This window comes from Salmo salar, chromosome ssa25 (assembly GCF_905237065.1).
Source record: "Salmo salar chromosome ssa25, Ssal_v3.1, whole genome shotgun sequence".
Taxonomy (NCBI): Eukaryota; Metazoa; Chordata; class Actinopteri; order Salmoniformes; family Salmonidae; genus Salmo; species Salmo salar.
In genome coordinates, this window is record NC_059466.1 from 15421477 (window position 1) to 15437272 (window position 15796).

Sequence of the window (15796 nt, forward strand, 5' to 3'; positions counted from 1 at the left end):
TGCGTAACAAAATATTCGTAAATCGGAAAAATACATAGGCCACAGTATAGGCCTAATATTCTACAATAGTCTGTTCAACGTTAGTGAGTGACAAAGGAAGGATGCAGCAGCGGTAGGCTATGTTGAGCTAGGCATCTATAGGAGAGTGCCGCGCATCCTTTCTCCCTACTTGGAGAGAACATTTCAAAGCTCATTAATCAAAAACTCGTCGCTTTCAGACTCCACACTGATTCCACCTCCTTGTGAACAAAGCATTTGCATTCCAAATTCTAGAAACACATTTCAAACTGAGAGGCCAAACTTTGGTAGATGTACAAAGAGCACACAGCCCTGGCTTAATAAATATCAAGGAATGAGAGGGACGAGTGCGCGCTTAGACAACGAATCTGAGCCACCGAAGGTATCATTAGAGGCGTCGAGAGAAAGTAAGTGGGTCTGGAAATGTGTTCAATGCATTCAATTCCTCAGATAAGAAAAGCATTATAGACTGATTCAACGTCTGAATGAAATTAAACCAAAGTAATTCGCGAAAGCTGTTTATAGCACATGATTCATAATTTGCATTTTTCTAATATGGTAAAATAGAATCTCAGCCTTTTAATTACATTGATTGTATGCCCTACATCAGAGGCACTGAAGTACCATCTTGTTCGACACAGTGGATGGCGGCCATTTTAACCCTCGGTGAGCTTGTCCTTTCATCTTTCCTCATACATTTTCTCCATCCAGATAACGATGACGTTGATACCTTGATATAATGGACTTTGCGCACAGCACCCAACCAACGCTGGAGCTATTATAATGGGGTAAAGACAAAAATAAATCTCTCTCCAAAGAAGGAAGCAAATTCAAAATAAGGATTCAAATAGTGAATTAAGATTAAATGTACGTTTGATCCTTCCGTAAAGGGTACTTGGCACCTATGATTCCTTCAGTGATATTTTCGTTTTATATATGACATCGACACACCATAAAGGTGAAACAGATTGCCTACGTGTGCCATAACGTTAATGGGTTAATGATGGGTAATGGCCCTGGGATGGTTTGCCCATATATTTGATTTAGTCAACAATATGTTTGACATTCAAGCATACTCTTCAGTTAATTATTGCACGATTATTATGACGCTTATAGCTAATACAAAGGAAATGAAGAGGGAAATGAATTTCTTGTTACAGTGGAGTGTGCCGTAGAGTGTGCAGGTGTAGCCTATCATAGGTCACGCTGCAGCATCAACCAAGAGCAACTTTCTCTGTAGTTCCACCAGTCCCCCTCTCACATGGTTATAAACAAAGGCCTATGTCTCCATATGATCCAAATAAGTTCAAATGAGTTATTGTACAGAAGTCCCACAATGTTATTTTAGACTATTCTCATATATCTCGAAATTGTATTTGGTAGGCCTATCTGATATTGGTGACAGAAACTGTAGTATTCAGGAGGCATTAGAGTACTTGGCTGTCAGCATAGTGTGTATCTGGGCGGCACATTATCGCTTGAACATACATAGGGGTTTTGTGCATGGCTAGTCATATATCCGTGGACCCACCATCACTTCAGTCACTTGTCGGCATTTGCGGTGCAGGCCTGTGCGTGCATGCTTTGTGGTCACTAGGCCTACTTCAGAAAAACTGTGTGTGGAATTTGGCATGTATTTAAACAATAAAAAATGTATGGTGAACATGATAATGTGTCAAACAGTTTGTTTTGACACAGAAATACTGCCAACGTTAACTTGTTTAGTATAACTTTTATGAGTAAAAAACCCCCAATAGATCTACATTTTACTGCCTCTCTGTTAACGTACCATAAGGGCCTATAAATAAATACGATATTGTCATTATTGATTATCGTTACTAGTAGTATAGGCCCTAGTAGTAGTAGTGGTGGTTAGAGGCATGCCAGCGCTTCTATTACATTCTCACAAATAAAACGGGTAATAATGATTACAATAACAAAACATTGGATGTCTAAAACCAACCCATTCCTGTTTACTTCACAATAACTTTAAACATGAGCTTATATACATTATAACACAAACAATGATTCTTGTTATGACATACACAGTATATCCGTTATTTATATGGAAAGTGCTTGGGAGTTATAGTTCATGCACATCCTTGTTAAGTGCAGCTCACTTGGGTGCTCCACTTTGTGGCCCTGATTGGATAAAAGGGGCCCAGACCACGCCTGCTCAGTAGTGGGTCATATTTACATGTTGGGCCAGGAAGTACAGTAGGCTAACTAATGAGGACAAGGGGCGCTGGAAATCATTAACCTCTGGTGGATTTACAACGCCGATTTACAAGGGACAAACATGAGCTCGTATTTAGACTTCTACTCGGAAGGCGACATGATGCCATTGCCTGTGAAATTCTGTCACGACGAACACAAACCAGGGACACTTCAGTACCACGGGGAGATAGTTGGGAGACTTTCGTCAGGTATGCAGGACCACCAGAGCAGTAGTCGGTCGATATCAGGAGGAGTGCACCATCAAGGTGTGTTTAAGGTGCCACGCGATAGCGACGCATCTGTATCTGATGGCAGTTACGTGGATCAGGGACTTGCTTATAATTTGGCGTATGGATGCTACAACAACGTGGAACAGAACAGGGTGCAAACCCAGTGCGTGAACCCGGCATATTCAGGAAACGGTCCTTTCCCCAGCCATCCCACAGAGACCTACTACCACGATATTAGAGAAACAAACCAGCAGTGGCAGAGCATAAAGATATCGCGAGGATTCGTCAATGCCAGTCATCAGAATCCATCACCATCCCATGAGAATTGTCCAAGAACTGGTCCTAGGCAAGAGGAGCCGCAAGTTTTGGCAAACACATTTGACTGGATGAAAATCAAAAGAAGCAACCCCAAAATCAGTAAGTAATTGCTACTTTATAATTGAAAATGAAAATGAAAATGAAAACATATCATTTATTAACTTTAACTGACTATGAAGACTCAACCTGACATTGTTATGTGACTATTTTACAGGGAAAGCTATTGAATATGGATTATCGAACGCCGGAGCAATTCCAAGAACAAATTTCACAACCAAGCAGTTAACAGAATTAGAAAAAGAATTTCATTTCAACAAGTATCTCACCAGGTCAAGAAGGGTTGAGATAGCCCATGGTTTGCACCTGAATGAAACCCAGGTGAAAATATGGTTTCAAAACAGAAGAATGAAACAAAAGAAAAGAGAGAAAGAAGGCCTTACTGGGATGTGCGTGGCTCCCATATCGAAGAACTCGGACTCGTCCCCATCATCAGAACTCAACTCTCCAGTTTCATCCCCTCCCTGCTCCCCCATCACGCTCTCCCACAGCGGATAACTGGAGGGGTTGAACACGAGTTCTGTTGTCACCTTTGGCTTTTCTTATCTGTTGTAAATACGATACACTCACTAATTGCACTAATGTCTTCTATGATATTAAGATTAAACACTGTGCCTTTTGTTTAGTTATCTGACTGAGGGAAAGTTCCAAAATGTTGTGAACGAAATTGTTTGTGAAGTTTCAATCAAGGGCCACTGTTTGTGTCTTGAACTATAATTGCCTTACTTATTGATGACTGATCGAAGCGTTACACTGAATTAACCAAATATTAAACCAAATGCCTTATTATGTAAAGATTAGGTTTATAAAATAAAGTGTGAATCAGAAGTTTGCAGGGGGAAGCTCCAAAGTGTTAGAAGTGATGCAATTGTTAATAAAATGTCAATTAAGTTTACGTAATTCTCAAACTACTCTCCGACTTCTATCATGAGCTATACAGTCTTTTTAACTACCCATGTACTGTATGTCTATGTTACCCTGAATTGACCAAATATTTTTTATTTAAAAGCCATAGTGTAAGGTTGTGCTCAGGATATTTCTTCAGTCTGCTGAAGAATGCACTAACGCTCAGGTTTAAATATACGATTGTTGAGTATAATAGCATCATTGAAGAGTCCCTGCAGTCATACCATTTTGAGTGACAGCAATTAATAAAGTACATAAAACTCATATCGACATTTTATCATGTTGTATTTAGTCTCTGATTGAAAACACACCTTTCATGAATGCCAATTTTGCAAATGGTTTGTCCATTTTCAACTACAAACAAAGTTCAGTGTGTGTCAAAATTCGTTACAAACCTGTACTGTGTTGCTCACGCAGAGTTTGTGTGGCAAACGCAATACAACTAAAAGCTAATGGTAGGACTACACCCCCTACCCATCTATTATTTTACAATGAAAGCTTCTGATCCTTGTCAGTACAACATAAAGTCTTTTAAAGTCTTTGATTACTAGAGTTGTGGTAAGGATTAAGCTACCTAGAATTAACATGCAAACACTGAGGGAAAAAGTGGTCGGCAACCCAGGGTTTTCTTCATAGCCACATTTACCCTCTTTGATATCCAGTACTCACATTTGAGGAACGGAAGGACCGTGGCCCTCCAGGAGGAAGCTTGTGTAGATCGAACAGTGGGGAACTCACTAGGGGTACTGGGTCACCACAAGTTCAACCCAACCCAAAGAAAACACACGCAAATCACGTGTGCGCACACACGCGCGTTGTGTGAGAGTTGAATAAGTTCTTCTCCGCTCGTCGAGGAGCAAGTGACTATGGATATGACGTCAGATAAGTATTTTTTTCTTCTTCAAACTGACCAAATTGAGAAAGAAAACATACACGACAACAAATAAAACATAATAAGAAGGCAACAGTGTGTCAAAGGTCTACCTTGCTCTGGTAAATTCATCAAGTTGAAATCTGACCAACGAAGCCCATTTCCCGTCGTGCAAGCCAAGTCTATGAATGGCCTTGTTCATGTTCACAAATGATTAATGAATCTGTACCATAGGCCTACCAAGATATGGAAATGTAATGCACCGTATAACCACCCAGCAACTATTCTAGAATTCGATTTAATAGGAGTTATATTCACTCATCTAGAGTTGGGATGCTGGGACACAACGGCCTAGGTGAGGTAAAATATTGTAGGCTACTCTACAATGGACTGTAGCGTGAACGAACTTTTTGTGAGGATGCAATGACTGTATTTTCCCTTTGTGGTAAAAGAAATACAGCATGTAATGTCAAAATGACTGCTGTGATTTGAGTTGGGGTGCATATTCATTTATTGTAAGATCACATAGCCACCAGTTTCACTCTGTAGCATGATGTCGTTGTCACTGTAGCATGATGTCGTTGTCAGAAATGCAAATAATGAAGGCCAAGAGTTACATGCCAAAGCCTAGCCTATAGTTCGATCTTTTAACTATACTGCAAACATCCTTCTCTATTATGTCAGCTTTGGACAAGGTTTGCAATGAGCATTTATTTAAATTTTTACACATCCCTGTCAAATAATACAGTTGGCAATCTACGCATTTCCACAGATCTTTTACTGTTAATAAAAAGATATTCATTCGATTTCTAATGTATGAATCTCCTATTTGATAGTTCTGATATGATAAACTATTGCTATATGTAACCCAACCAGGGCAAATCTAAAGTGCATAACCAAAAAGGCTCTTCCATTCCACAGTTACCTGGAGAATATCTTAGTGATAATGCAGAAATGGGGGTCATATACTGTATAAGCCTTAATATATAACACTTGCCTTGTCTATAATGCTTCCTATTACAAGTACCTTTCCCTTTGCTGATGCCAATATGGATCTCCTTAATGGCGTTTTTGGTATGAAATTATGACTGAATAAATTGCATCTTCATTTATCTTCCAAACCTTCTGTGCTGACTGCGATACCTGGCTCTCAGCTCTTCTTTCCATAATTATATTAGTCCTCTACTACACCAAGAAATGGATTACTCTGGAAAATGAACCTGGCTTTGCTATAAATTACACCTATGGATTCTGAGAAATGTGTTATTTTGTTTAAAATAGTCCCTAATATAATTAGAATTCTAATTCATGGAGAGCTACAAGTGTGCGTATTACAGTAACAGGGTTTGGAATTTAATCTGTCTGCAGGATAAAGAATGATCCTGTGTGCTTTTCATTTGTAATCTTAGACACATTATTTCAGTAAAATAGTCTGTGACCATTAGATATGAGAAATTGATTATTGTACGGACAGCTTTATTCAAGAGTTGGGTTTTTTAAAAGTTAGCAGTCCATCCACGAAAGCAAGTTAAATAATGGGTAATCAAATAACTTATCATACGCTGGCTGGTGACACTTTAAGTATCAGTATTAGGTGAGCCTTCTGGTTAGAGAGCCTACCTGTTCTGGCCAGGCCAGTAGATCTCTACCGTCCTGATTTATATATCTAGGTGGTCATGCTGGTCAAACCTCTTCCTCAGAAATAATTAGCATACCAGCATTTTAAAAGGCTTAAGGCTGAATATTATCTATTTGATGAGTCATTTCAACAATCCAGTGCCAAAGCGAAACAGACATATTGCCTTTTAGTATCAGCAGAATTATAGTTAGAGTGAAGATGCTTTTCTAAATTTGAGAGGTTTCGCAAACGTGATGCTACTTTCAGTGGCTCATGAACTTTGAGGTAATGGTTTGAGATGCTGCTGAAGACCATGGATGAATTCACAATTGTTTTCACCCTGTCTCTTGTTGGTGTGGTTACGGATGTGGCGGGAGCCTGTAATCCTCTAAATCGGAGGTTTCTAATGTGTGGTGGTGTAAAGGCTGCAGCCATTATCATCAAAGTCCAAAACACTGAAAACGTTTGTGATAAAACCCCCATCCGTCGGAAGAGATCCCAAGAGTGGATCTGATTGCCTTCAGTAAGAACATGTACCTAAGTGCATGTACTCAGCCCCCTCAAGGACAGGGGATTTAGAATGTGTTATAATGGTTCTGTTCAAAGTAATAGTAGTATCAGGGCAGTGCACACTCCTTTCAGGGGCCAGGTGCTCAAAATTAAGAAAGCTAGCTACAGTGCCTCCTAAAGAGATAGCCCCACACGGCTAAGTGATGTTTTCAACGACATTCACGCAAGCGGAGACGAAGGAGTACAGATTTTTTTTTTTTAAACTATTATAACTGGATTATAGCTCCCGTACCAATGTTGTGAATGATACATATATTCATGTCAAAGTCACCAGTCAACGCCGTTACACTCAAAAGTTACTTCAACCAGTGAATGCTAGCGATGGCTATAGCGATGCTAGCTATTCTACCAGTCTGCCTCAATGAGTGTTAGCACGCTAATAGCACACAAAAACCTATATTTTTAAGGGGTATGCAGTAGGTTTATGATGATATCACCAAAGTATGTTGTATCAGACATTTCAAACAACATTCCCAGTTAATGAGAACACAGTCATGGTATTTAATTGAAGAAAATGAACAAGATTTAACAAGACAAACTTGGGGCTAATTTTAATGGGCACTAACAGAAGATTTTCCTGGATTTTTACTTCCGTACCCCAGTATGACCCATGTGACCGCAGTTAGCATCACTCCGTGAGGGACTATGATTGACATTGAGAAAAGAGGGCGGGCTGTCAGCTGATCATTGATGTTGATGATTGATGTAAATCTGCTAGTTAGCCAGCTTGATTACATTTTTTACTGATTGTGATTTATCAATGCTCATAAATTCTTAAATAATAACTTAACATAATATTCACAGTCTCCTAGCTCATGATATATGGCTGGCTGGCTAGTGGCTTGTTTGGATATTTTAGCATATGGTGGTTAGCTAGAGTCTAAACTGACACATTGAAGAAGGGCTGGAGTTGAGTCAGAGGGCCGTTGATGCAGCAGATCCTCTCTATGTCTTTCTGCCCGCTCTCTGCTGCACATATTGATGATGATGTAAATCAAGTGTTATCAAGTGTTAATCAAATGTTATGCTGCTGTGGCAGTACTGTTATTATATATTAGATATTTAAACTACACTGAACAAAAATAGAAATGCAACGTGTAAAGTGTTGGTCCATGCTACATGAGCTGAAATAAAAGATCTCAGAAATGTTCCATATGCACAAAAAGTTTGTTTCTCTCAAATGTTGTGCACAAATTTGTGATTTGAGAGCATTTCTCATTTGCCAAGATAATCCATCCAAATGACAGATGTGGCATATCAAGAAGCTGATTTAACAGCATGATCATTACACAGGTGCATCTTGTGCTGGGGACAATAAAAGACCACTCTAAAATGTGCAGTTTTGTCACACAACACAATGCCACAGATGTCTCAAGTTGAGGGAGCACGCAATTGGCATGCTGACTGCAGGAATGTCCACCAGAGCTGTTGCCAGAGAATTGAATGTTAATTTCTCCACCATAAGCCTCCTCCAATGTTGTTTTAGAGAATTTGGCAGTACATACCGAGGCCAAGGGCCTCCTGAGTGGCGCAGAGGTCTAAGGAACTGCATTGCAGTGCTAGAGGCGTCACTACAGAATCTGGTTCAATCCCAGGCTGTGTCGCAGCCGGCCGCGAACGGGAGACCCATGAGGCGGCGTATAATAGGCCAAGCATCGCCCGGGTTAGGGGAGGGTTTGGCCGGCCGGGATGTCCTTGTCCCATTGCGCTCTAGCGACTCCTTGTGGTGGGCCGGGTGTATGCACGCTGACTACGGTCGCCAGCTGTAGGGTGTTTCCTCCAACACATTTGTGCGGCTGGCTTCCGGGTTAAGGGAGCAGTGTGTCAAGAAGTAACGCGGCTTGGTGGGGTCGTGTTTTGAGGACTCATGGCTCTCGACCTTCGCCTCTCCCAAGTCCGCTCGGGAGTTGCGGCGATGGGACAAGACTAACTACCACGGAAAAGGGGTAATAAAAGGTCTATATGCATACCTATATTCCCAGTCATGTGAAATCCGTAGATTAGGGCCTAATGAATTTATTTAAATTCACTGATTTCCTTATGAACTGCAAATCAGTAAAATCGTTGCAATTGTTGCATGTTGCGTTTATATTTTTGTTCAGTATAGGTAGCTAACTACACACACTCGAAACTGTCATCTGGTGACCGCATCTCAAGCCATGCCTGTTTGGATACCGGGTATGTGCAATCTCCATACAGGACAGACCAATAGGCGCAACCAACGGACAGGGTGGGGGGTGGCGAACTTGACGACATCACGACGACTTGTGGGCAGTGGATTCAGAACAACAACGGTATTTTTTTTTTTACATATATATACTATCAGCCAAAAGGGCACTTGGCGAGTATGAGGGCGAAGGGGAATGTGCTAGGCACAGGTAGACTCCCATCTGTGCAGGTGCCTGAGTAGTATGTATGCCAAACATTGGAGTAATGTATCACAGAAGCATGAATGGGATCTAAGTCAATTTGAAGGCATTTTTTGGCAAATCATAATACAATGCTATTGTATTCTTATGGTAGGCTTGACAAACAATGGTACAATGCTCACTTCCTTTCCCCCCTAGCCTATGCTGCGCTCTAATCCAAAAGCATGGGAGAAGCAGGGTTAAATTATTCATATACATTTGATTTCATTTGTAGTGTGTCTGGCGGCGGGTGGAGGTGGGCCCACCTTTGGCTACAGGAAGAGTGAAGCAGCACACATATCTAGTAATTGGAGACACAAAATTGACAATGCATTTATCTTTGAATAATGTGAATGTCCTGAGAATATGGTGGCAGTGGTCCTGGCGTTTCCATCGAGGGCGCTGGGCTGTCAGGCAGCGAGGCTCTCTGGCCCTGCTGCAGTATAACGTGGGCTCCAATGTCTCCCCTAGAGTATCTCGCTGCTCTGCTGCTCAGCTCTGCTACTCAGCTCTGCCTCAGGCCCACATTCCTCCTTCCACGAGCTCCCTCCACCACACTCCACCGACTCCTCACTTAATTTACACTGTTGGAGAGGGACTTAATGCGGAAAAGCCTGCTGCCAAAAAGGATCTTATCTGTTTTCTCTTTTAGGACAAAGTAGTCTGGAGTATATTGATAAGACAGGTTGAAGATTTTGAGATAGATTCCCTTCAAACATTCTTGATTCTTTTGATGTAGAAGCAAACTTCAGCCATTCTCCTGTTGGTACATTTATGTCTGTAATTATGATGTTCATCTTATACTATACGGTTGGATCCTAAATGAAAATGTACAGAACAATGGCTTTTTGGGAGAGTCCAGTGTTTGAGAAGATGCTAGCCCTTTAAAATTAGACATATCATGGACAGTCTTTACAGAATATCATGGGTTGGTGCCTCCACCAATATGTTGCTGTAGGCTGGAGGGAGTAAGACGCATTGTTGAGAATGGATGGCTCCTGGCAGCCTGACAGTGTTGTTCAGTGAGGCAAAGTGTCAGTAAATTGTTTGTCTTCTGCAGTGCAATCCTATAATTCTTCTGGGAACCAATGACATTCTGTTTGCCAAAGAGAATAGTGATAGATGGGGCTAAATCAAACTGGAGGATTTTGGGATGCGTCCTGCCCACCAGACATAATCTGAATACATTTGTTGTACCCTGAAACACTGCTGCCGATTGTTTTTGTTTTTAAAGTGTCTGACCTGCAATTTTTTCCCGCACCAGATCAGACATACTATGTATCATGGTATTTTATCCAGAAATGCATTTACTTTTCTGAAAGGATGAATAGTACACATTTTCAGTCCATGTATTTTGTCTGTGGTAACGGCTGAAACTACATCCATTGCACTAATATTTCATGCGTAGTCAAATAGAACACCCATCACATAAACATCTAACTTAAACTCCCACTTCAGTGAATAAGTGACCCCATTTTAGATTCCTGCAGCAATTGACCAGGCTGCTATGGATGCTGAATATGTTGGACGCAGTGAAACATGTGGTCTGTGTCCATGTGATTGGCTGGTGTGTTTCCTGCTCTGAAGCGTAAATGTAAATGTGCATCTGCCAGTCCTAGTGTCCTGTTGGCCCAACAACCAGTGCATGTCCCCATCTGTTCTCTCCCCTAAGCGGTGTGGCAACAAGGCTCCACCTCTCCACCGCCAGACTCTCTCATTTGCTGGAGCGGCAAGAGGGCTTCTCCCGGGTTCCTAGGGTTACAGACAAGGTAACTGATACCACAGTGTGTTCACTGTTCCTGATCTGGAGTGGTTGGTCCTTATTTGCAGAGCCAGCTGGGCTAAAGGCTTAAGCTGATTAATATTTAAATGTGGTGTCCTCTGCTCACAGGGCTGAATGTCGATGTTGTTCCACAGGCAGGGGATGGCTTTAGAACATGTCGTTGCTGGAGTGGGATTTTTTTTACAAGCCCAGCCTTGTCAACTGGGAGGCGCTGAGGTGTGACTGCTGAGATGGCCAACATATCCACTGGCCTCAGGGCTATCCAGTCAATTACACAATGCAGTCGACTCTCCATACTAATCCCTAGTCAATATCAGACTCCAGGCAAGAACCATATCATCTTAGACTGTACATAGATGTGCGTTGCACTCCATAATATACATGCGTTGCCAATCCTTCAAGTTGACCATGCTATTCGTCTTCCGTCATTAAATTAGATTTTGAAACATTAAATCTGTGAATGTGTTGGTTTACACATGATAATATTGTTTGTAACAGAGTAGTACATTTGTCCTCCATAGGTCAATAGTTCATTCAGCGGCATTGAAAAAGGATTCTCTTTTTTTTGTCACATGAGCCTGTATCCAGGAGATCCTCTCAACGTTTCATGATGAAATCTAAAATGGATTGGTCTCTTGCCATGTTTTGGAAGGGTTACCTCTGTGTGTATCACAGACACTGGCTGTTTATAAGGACCATGTGTGGGAAGCTCCGAGAGAGTCCCTGTTCAAAGCAACCTGCCTCTCCTTTGTAATACACTTTATCGTGTGGATGCAGATGAGCCCTTTGTTGGAGGCTTGCACCTCATCCATTACCCTAGGGCTGCCAGAGAGATAGTCGAGAGGGAATCCAATGAAAAGGACCATGACAGAACCTGCTGTTTAAGTGAACTCTCCGTGAACTAGGCTCAACAGCAGGGTCCATACAGCAGAAAAGAAGATGCCATTTATCTTCACTGTTCTTGCCCTGCATTCCATCCAGCCAGCTATTATGAACACATTCAACGTCGCCCCTGTATCAATCTGTCAATCTCGACTTGTCGGAGCACTGTATCTGTCTTGGTAGATTCCATCAAACGGTGACTAAGCGTGGGATTTGATGGCTTTCTCGTTTTGCAGCTAGGGCTCCAGGTCTCAGTGAGGGGGTTGTATGGAAACAATAGCCCCTGTGTGTTGTTAGTATACGTGCATATATCTTCTGTTAAATGTAGGTGAGTGTCGGTCAGGCAGAGGCAGTGTTTTTAATGTAGCATTCAAAATCCAATTAGACTTTGATTTAATTTCCTTCTAGGAAGACTGAGCACATTGTTCCAGCCCTCATATAAAATAGGCCATCGTTCACAGGCTATAAAGGAATGGATTAATTTCTGCTCAAGAGAAAGTAGATTTGCTGCCTCAGAGATCTGGTTAGCTGATTGAGCAGGGCGTTGGTGAGCTGCAGACAGAGAGACCGGTGTGGCACATGCTGATGAAGGGAGAGGAGAGGACAGTGATGGGAAGGATAGGGAGGCACAATGCCCTCTGAAAACGAAGACAACTCCTGTCATTATCACTTATCATACCAAACCTTCATAAACTCTGCATGTTGTGTAAGTATTATTTACAGTGTTTTTTTTCAAGGACACCGTTTGCTATTGCTGCACAGATGTAATTTGTTTTTCCCCCCAGATTGTTGTTGAGAAGGAGAAGAATATGAGAGCTTAAATATGGCAGAAGCAACAGAAAGCAGTTTGTGCCTGGCCAGTACTACCTAAGCCCTGTGGCAATATTGACACAGACCTTGTGGTGTTATATAAAAAGTCATTGGACACAATTTAATTTCTGTCAGCAGTAAGGCTGAGCGGCTACAATGGATTTATTTTATGCCCTGGCCTCTGCCTCGAACTGAGCATCTTTGTGAGCTACAAATGCTAACACTCTCTGCCCTCCTCTCTCACTCGCTCTCCCCTCCACCCCTCCCCCACTGCCCCTAAGGTACCCTTCATCCACAGAGAAAATCAAGTTGTATCTGAACTTGGACCAATAGTCTAGCTTACTGAGGCGAAGGCACGGCAAGAAACGAACATACCTCAATATGAACAGGCAGGCAGCAGAGACTGCACATAGCAACAGTACATTCATCAATCTTCAGCCCAGCCACACTGGAGCACAAATCGATCAGACTTTTATATATCAAAATACATAACGACTTCTTTACAACCTCTATCCAGCTTTTTCATTTGCCTTGTAGTCCGTGTTGATATGTAGCATGTTATCATATTTGTATTTTTTTTATTTAACCTTTATTTTATCAGGGAGTCATACTAAAACCAAGGTCCCTTTAACAGAGGAGTCTTGAATTACAGAAATGACAGAAAATACACACATCAAAACGTAAATACAAAATGAAAGCAAAAAGAACACATGGCCATAAAAAACAAACCCATTCATCAGTAATAAGGTCCTCAATCAGGTTTCTGAATTACCCTAGAGGCACCAGAACATCACATTTAACAACATTTTGAAGATTGTTCCACAAATAAGGTGCAAGAAAATGAAAAGCTGATTTACCTAACTCAGTAGAAACCAAAAGGAATTTAGTCGTCCCTGAGACCGTGTGGTAACTCATATGTCTAAAGTTTAGTATTGATCTTAGGTACAGTGGGACTTTTTGCAAAAGGGCTTTATAAAACATAGCAATGTATCAACCTACGTGATATCAAAGAGGGCCAACCAACTTTCTGGTAGAGAATGCAGTGATGAGTACAAAACTTGTTGCCCGTAATAAAGCACTGTGCTCCATGATACACTGCATCTAAAGGCTTTAATGAAGTGGCAGCTGCATTCATATAGATGATGTCATCATAGTCTAGGACTGACGACTGAATAATCTGATTTCTAATATTTAGCGAGAGGCAGGACCTATTTCTATAGAAGATGCCCATTTTTATTCTCATTTTCTTAACTACCTCATCAATATTTTTTTAACCTTTATTTAACTAGGCAAGTCAGTTAAGAACAAATTCTTATTTTCATTGATGGCCTAGGAACAGTGGGTTAACTGCCTGTTCAGGGGCAGAATGACAGATTTGTACCTTGTCAGCTCGGGTATTTGAACTTGCAACCTTTTGGTTACTAGTCCAACGCTCTAACCACTAGGCTACCCTGCCATCCCAATATGCTTTTAAAAAGACAGATTTTCATCTACCCAGATAAATGTTAGCAGAGACATGATCAATATGGATACCATCCAAACTACATATGCTTAAATCAGACTTATTTTTATGCCCTCTAGAGAACAACATATACTTAGTTTTACCTACATTCAGTACTAATTTCAGGTCAATAAAGTGTTTGTGTAATGAAGGCAGACCGTAGTTCAGATTGATACTGTTGACCAGGCTCTTTGGCATACAAGTGCAGGTGACAATTTTTTCTTACAAACAACTCGATATTGTTAACTTAAACAGTAAAAAGTACAGGACCCAGAATCGACCCCTGCGGGACACCTTTCATAATATCCAGGAAACCTGATTTAACACCATCAGTAGATATGCATTGAGTTCTATCTGTCAAGTAATTTTTAAACCAGTTACATGCAGCCTGGTCTAGGCCAATTGAGGAAAGCCTCTGAATTAGCAGTGAGTGATCAACAGTATTGAAAGCCTTCTGGCAGGTCAATGAAGAGGGTATTACAATGTTGCCTTTTATCCACAGAGTTAACCACATCATTTATAACTTGGGATCCAGCAGAGATAGTGCTGTGACCTGGTCTAAAACCTGACTGATGTACATTTAGAATACCTTTCAAAGATAAAAAAATATATATTAGCTGAGAATTAATCAAGGATTCTAATATTTTAGCTAGGCAAGAAAGTTTAGAAATAGGACAATTGTAATTATATAGGTCACAAGGGTCACCACCTTTGTGAAGAGTGAGTACATGGGCCACCTTCCAAACCTTGGGGATAGTACCAGATAAAATCATCAGGTTAAAAATATGGGTTAATGATTCAGTAATCAGGATGCAATATAGAGGAGAAATAGGGAGCGTAGAGTCTTGTAAGTATTTATCTCTGTAGAATATCAGTTTGAATGTTAAGGATACATCTAAATGTCAACACATTGTGCAATAGTAATCAAAAGGTTGCTGGATCAAATCCCCGAGTGGACAAGGTAAAAATCTGTCATTCTGCCCCTGAGCAAGGCAGTTAACCCACTGTTCCCCAGGCGCCGAAGACGTGGATATCGATTATGGCAGCCCCCTACACCTCTCTGATTCAGAGGGGTTGGGTTAAATGCGGAAGACACATTTCAGTTGAATATATACAGTTGTACAACTGACTAGGTATCCCCCTTTCCCTAAAGGACACCTACGTCCGGTGCGATATGGTCTATATTCTCTCACCTCAAAACCTCATGCAAAATCCTGAAATGCTATGGCCCACATAATCGCTATTAGTGATTTGATTTTAGAGTGATTAAGCACTGTTTTACAAAAAGGTCACTCCACTGGCTCTCCAGTGGAAACCACGACTACACTAAATCTGATCTGATGGAAATTATGTAGAGACTGCTTGTTTCCCCGTCTCTGTAGGTCTCTCTCTCTCTCTCTCGCTCTTTCAATTCAATTTAAAGGCTTTATTGGCATGGGAAACGTGTGTTTACATTACCAAAGCAAGTGAAATAGATAATAAACAAAAGTGAAATAAATAATTAAAATTTACAGTAAACATTACACTCACAAAAGTTCCAAAAGAATAAAGACATTTCAAGTGTCATATTATGTCTATATACAGTGTTGTAATGATGTGCAAATAGT

The 15796-nt window shown here is 41.0% G+C and overlaps 1 protein-coding gene across 1 annotated transcript; it reads left to right on the forward strand.

The window, feature by feature from the left end:
- The first annotated feature begins 2099 nt into the window (after positions 1-2099).
- hoxd1aa (homeobox protein HoxD1aa) lies at positions 2100-3597 on the forward strand. The gene is made up of 2 exons (NM_001139555.1): positions 2100-2882; positions 2998-3597. Exons 1-2 carry the CDS (start codon positions 2318-2320, stop codon positions 3336-3338), a joined length of 906 nt encoding a protein of 301 aa, NP_001133027.1. The 5' UTR covers positions 2100-2317; the 3' UTR covers positions 3339-3597.
- Positions 3598-15796: the final 12199 nt, after the last annotated feature.

Bases quoted from the DNA above. Each gene is read 5' to 3' on its own strand.
- hoxd1aa (NM_001139555.1), top strand. From the start codon at position 2,318: ATGAGCTCGTATTTAGACTTCTACTCGGAAGGCGACATGATGCCATTG. The intron at 2,883-2,997 runs GTAAGTAATTGC...ACTATTTTACAG, and splicing joins AAGAAGCAACCCCAAAATCA to GGAAAGCTATTGAATATGGA.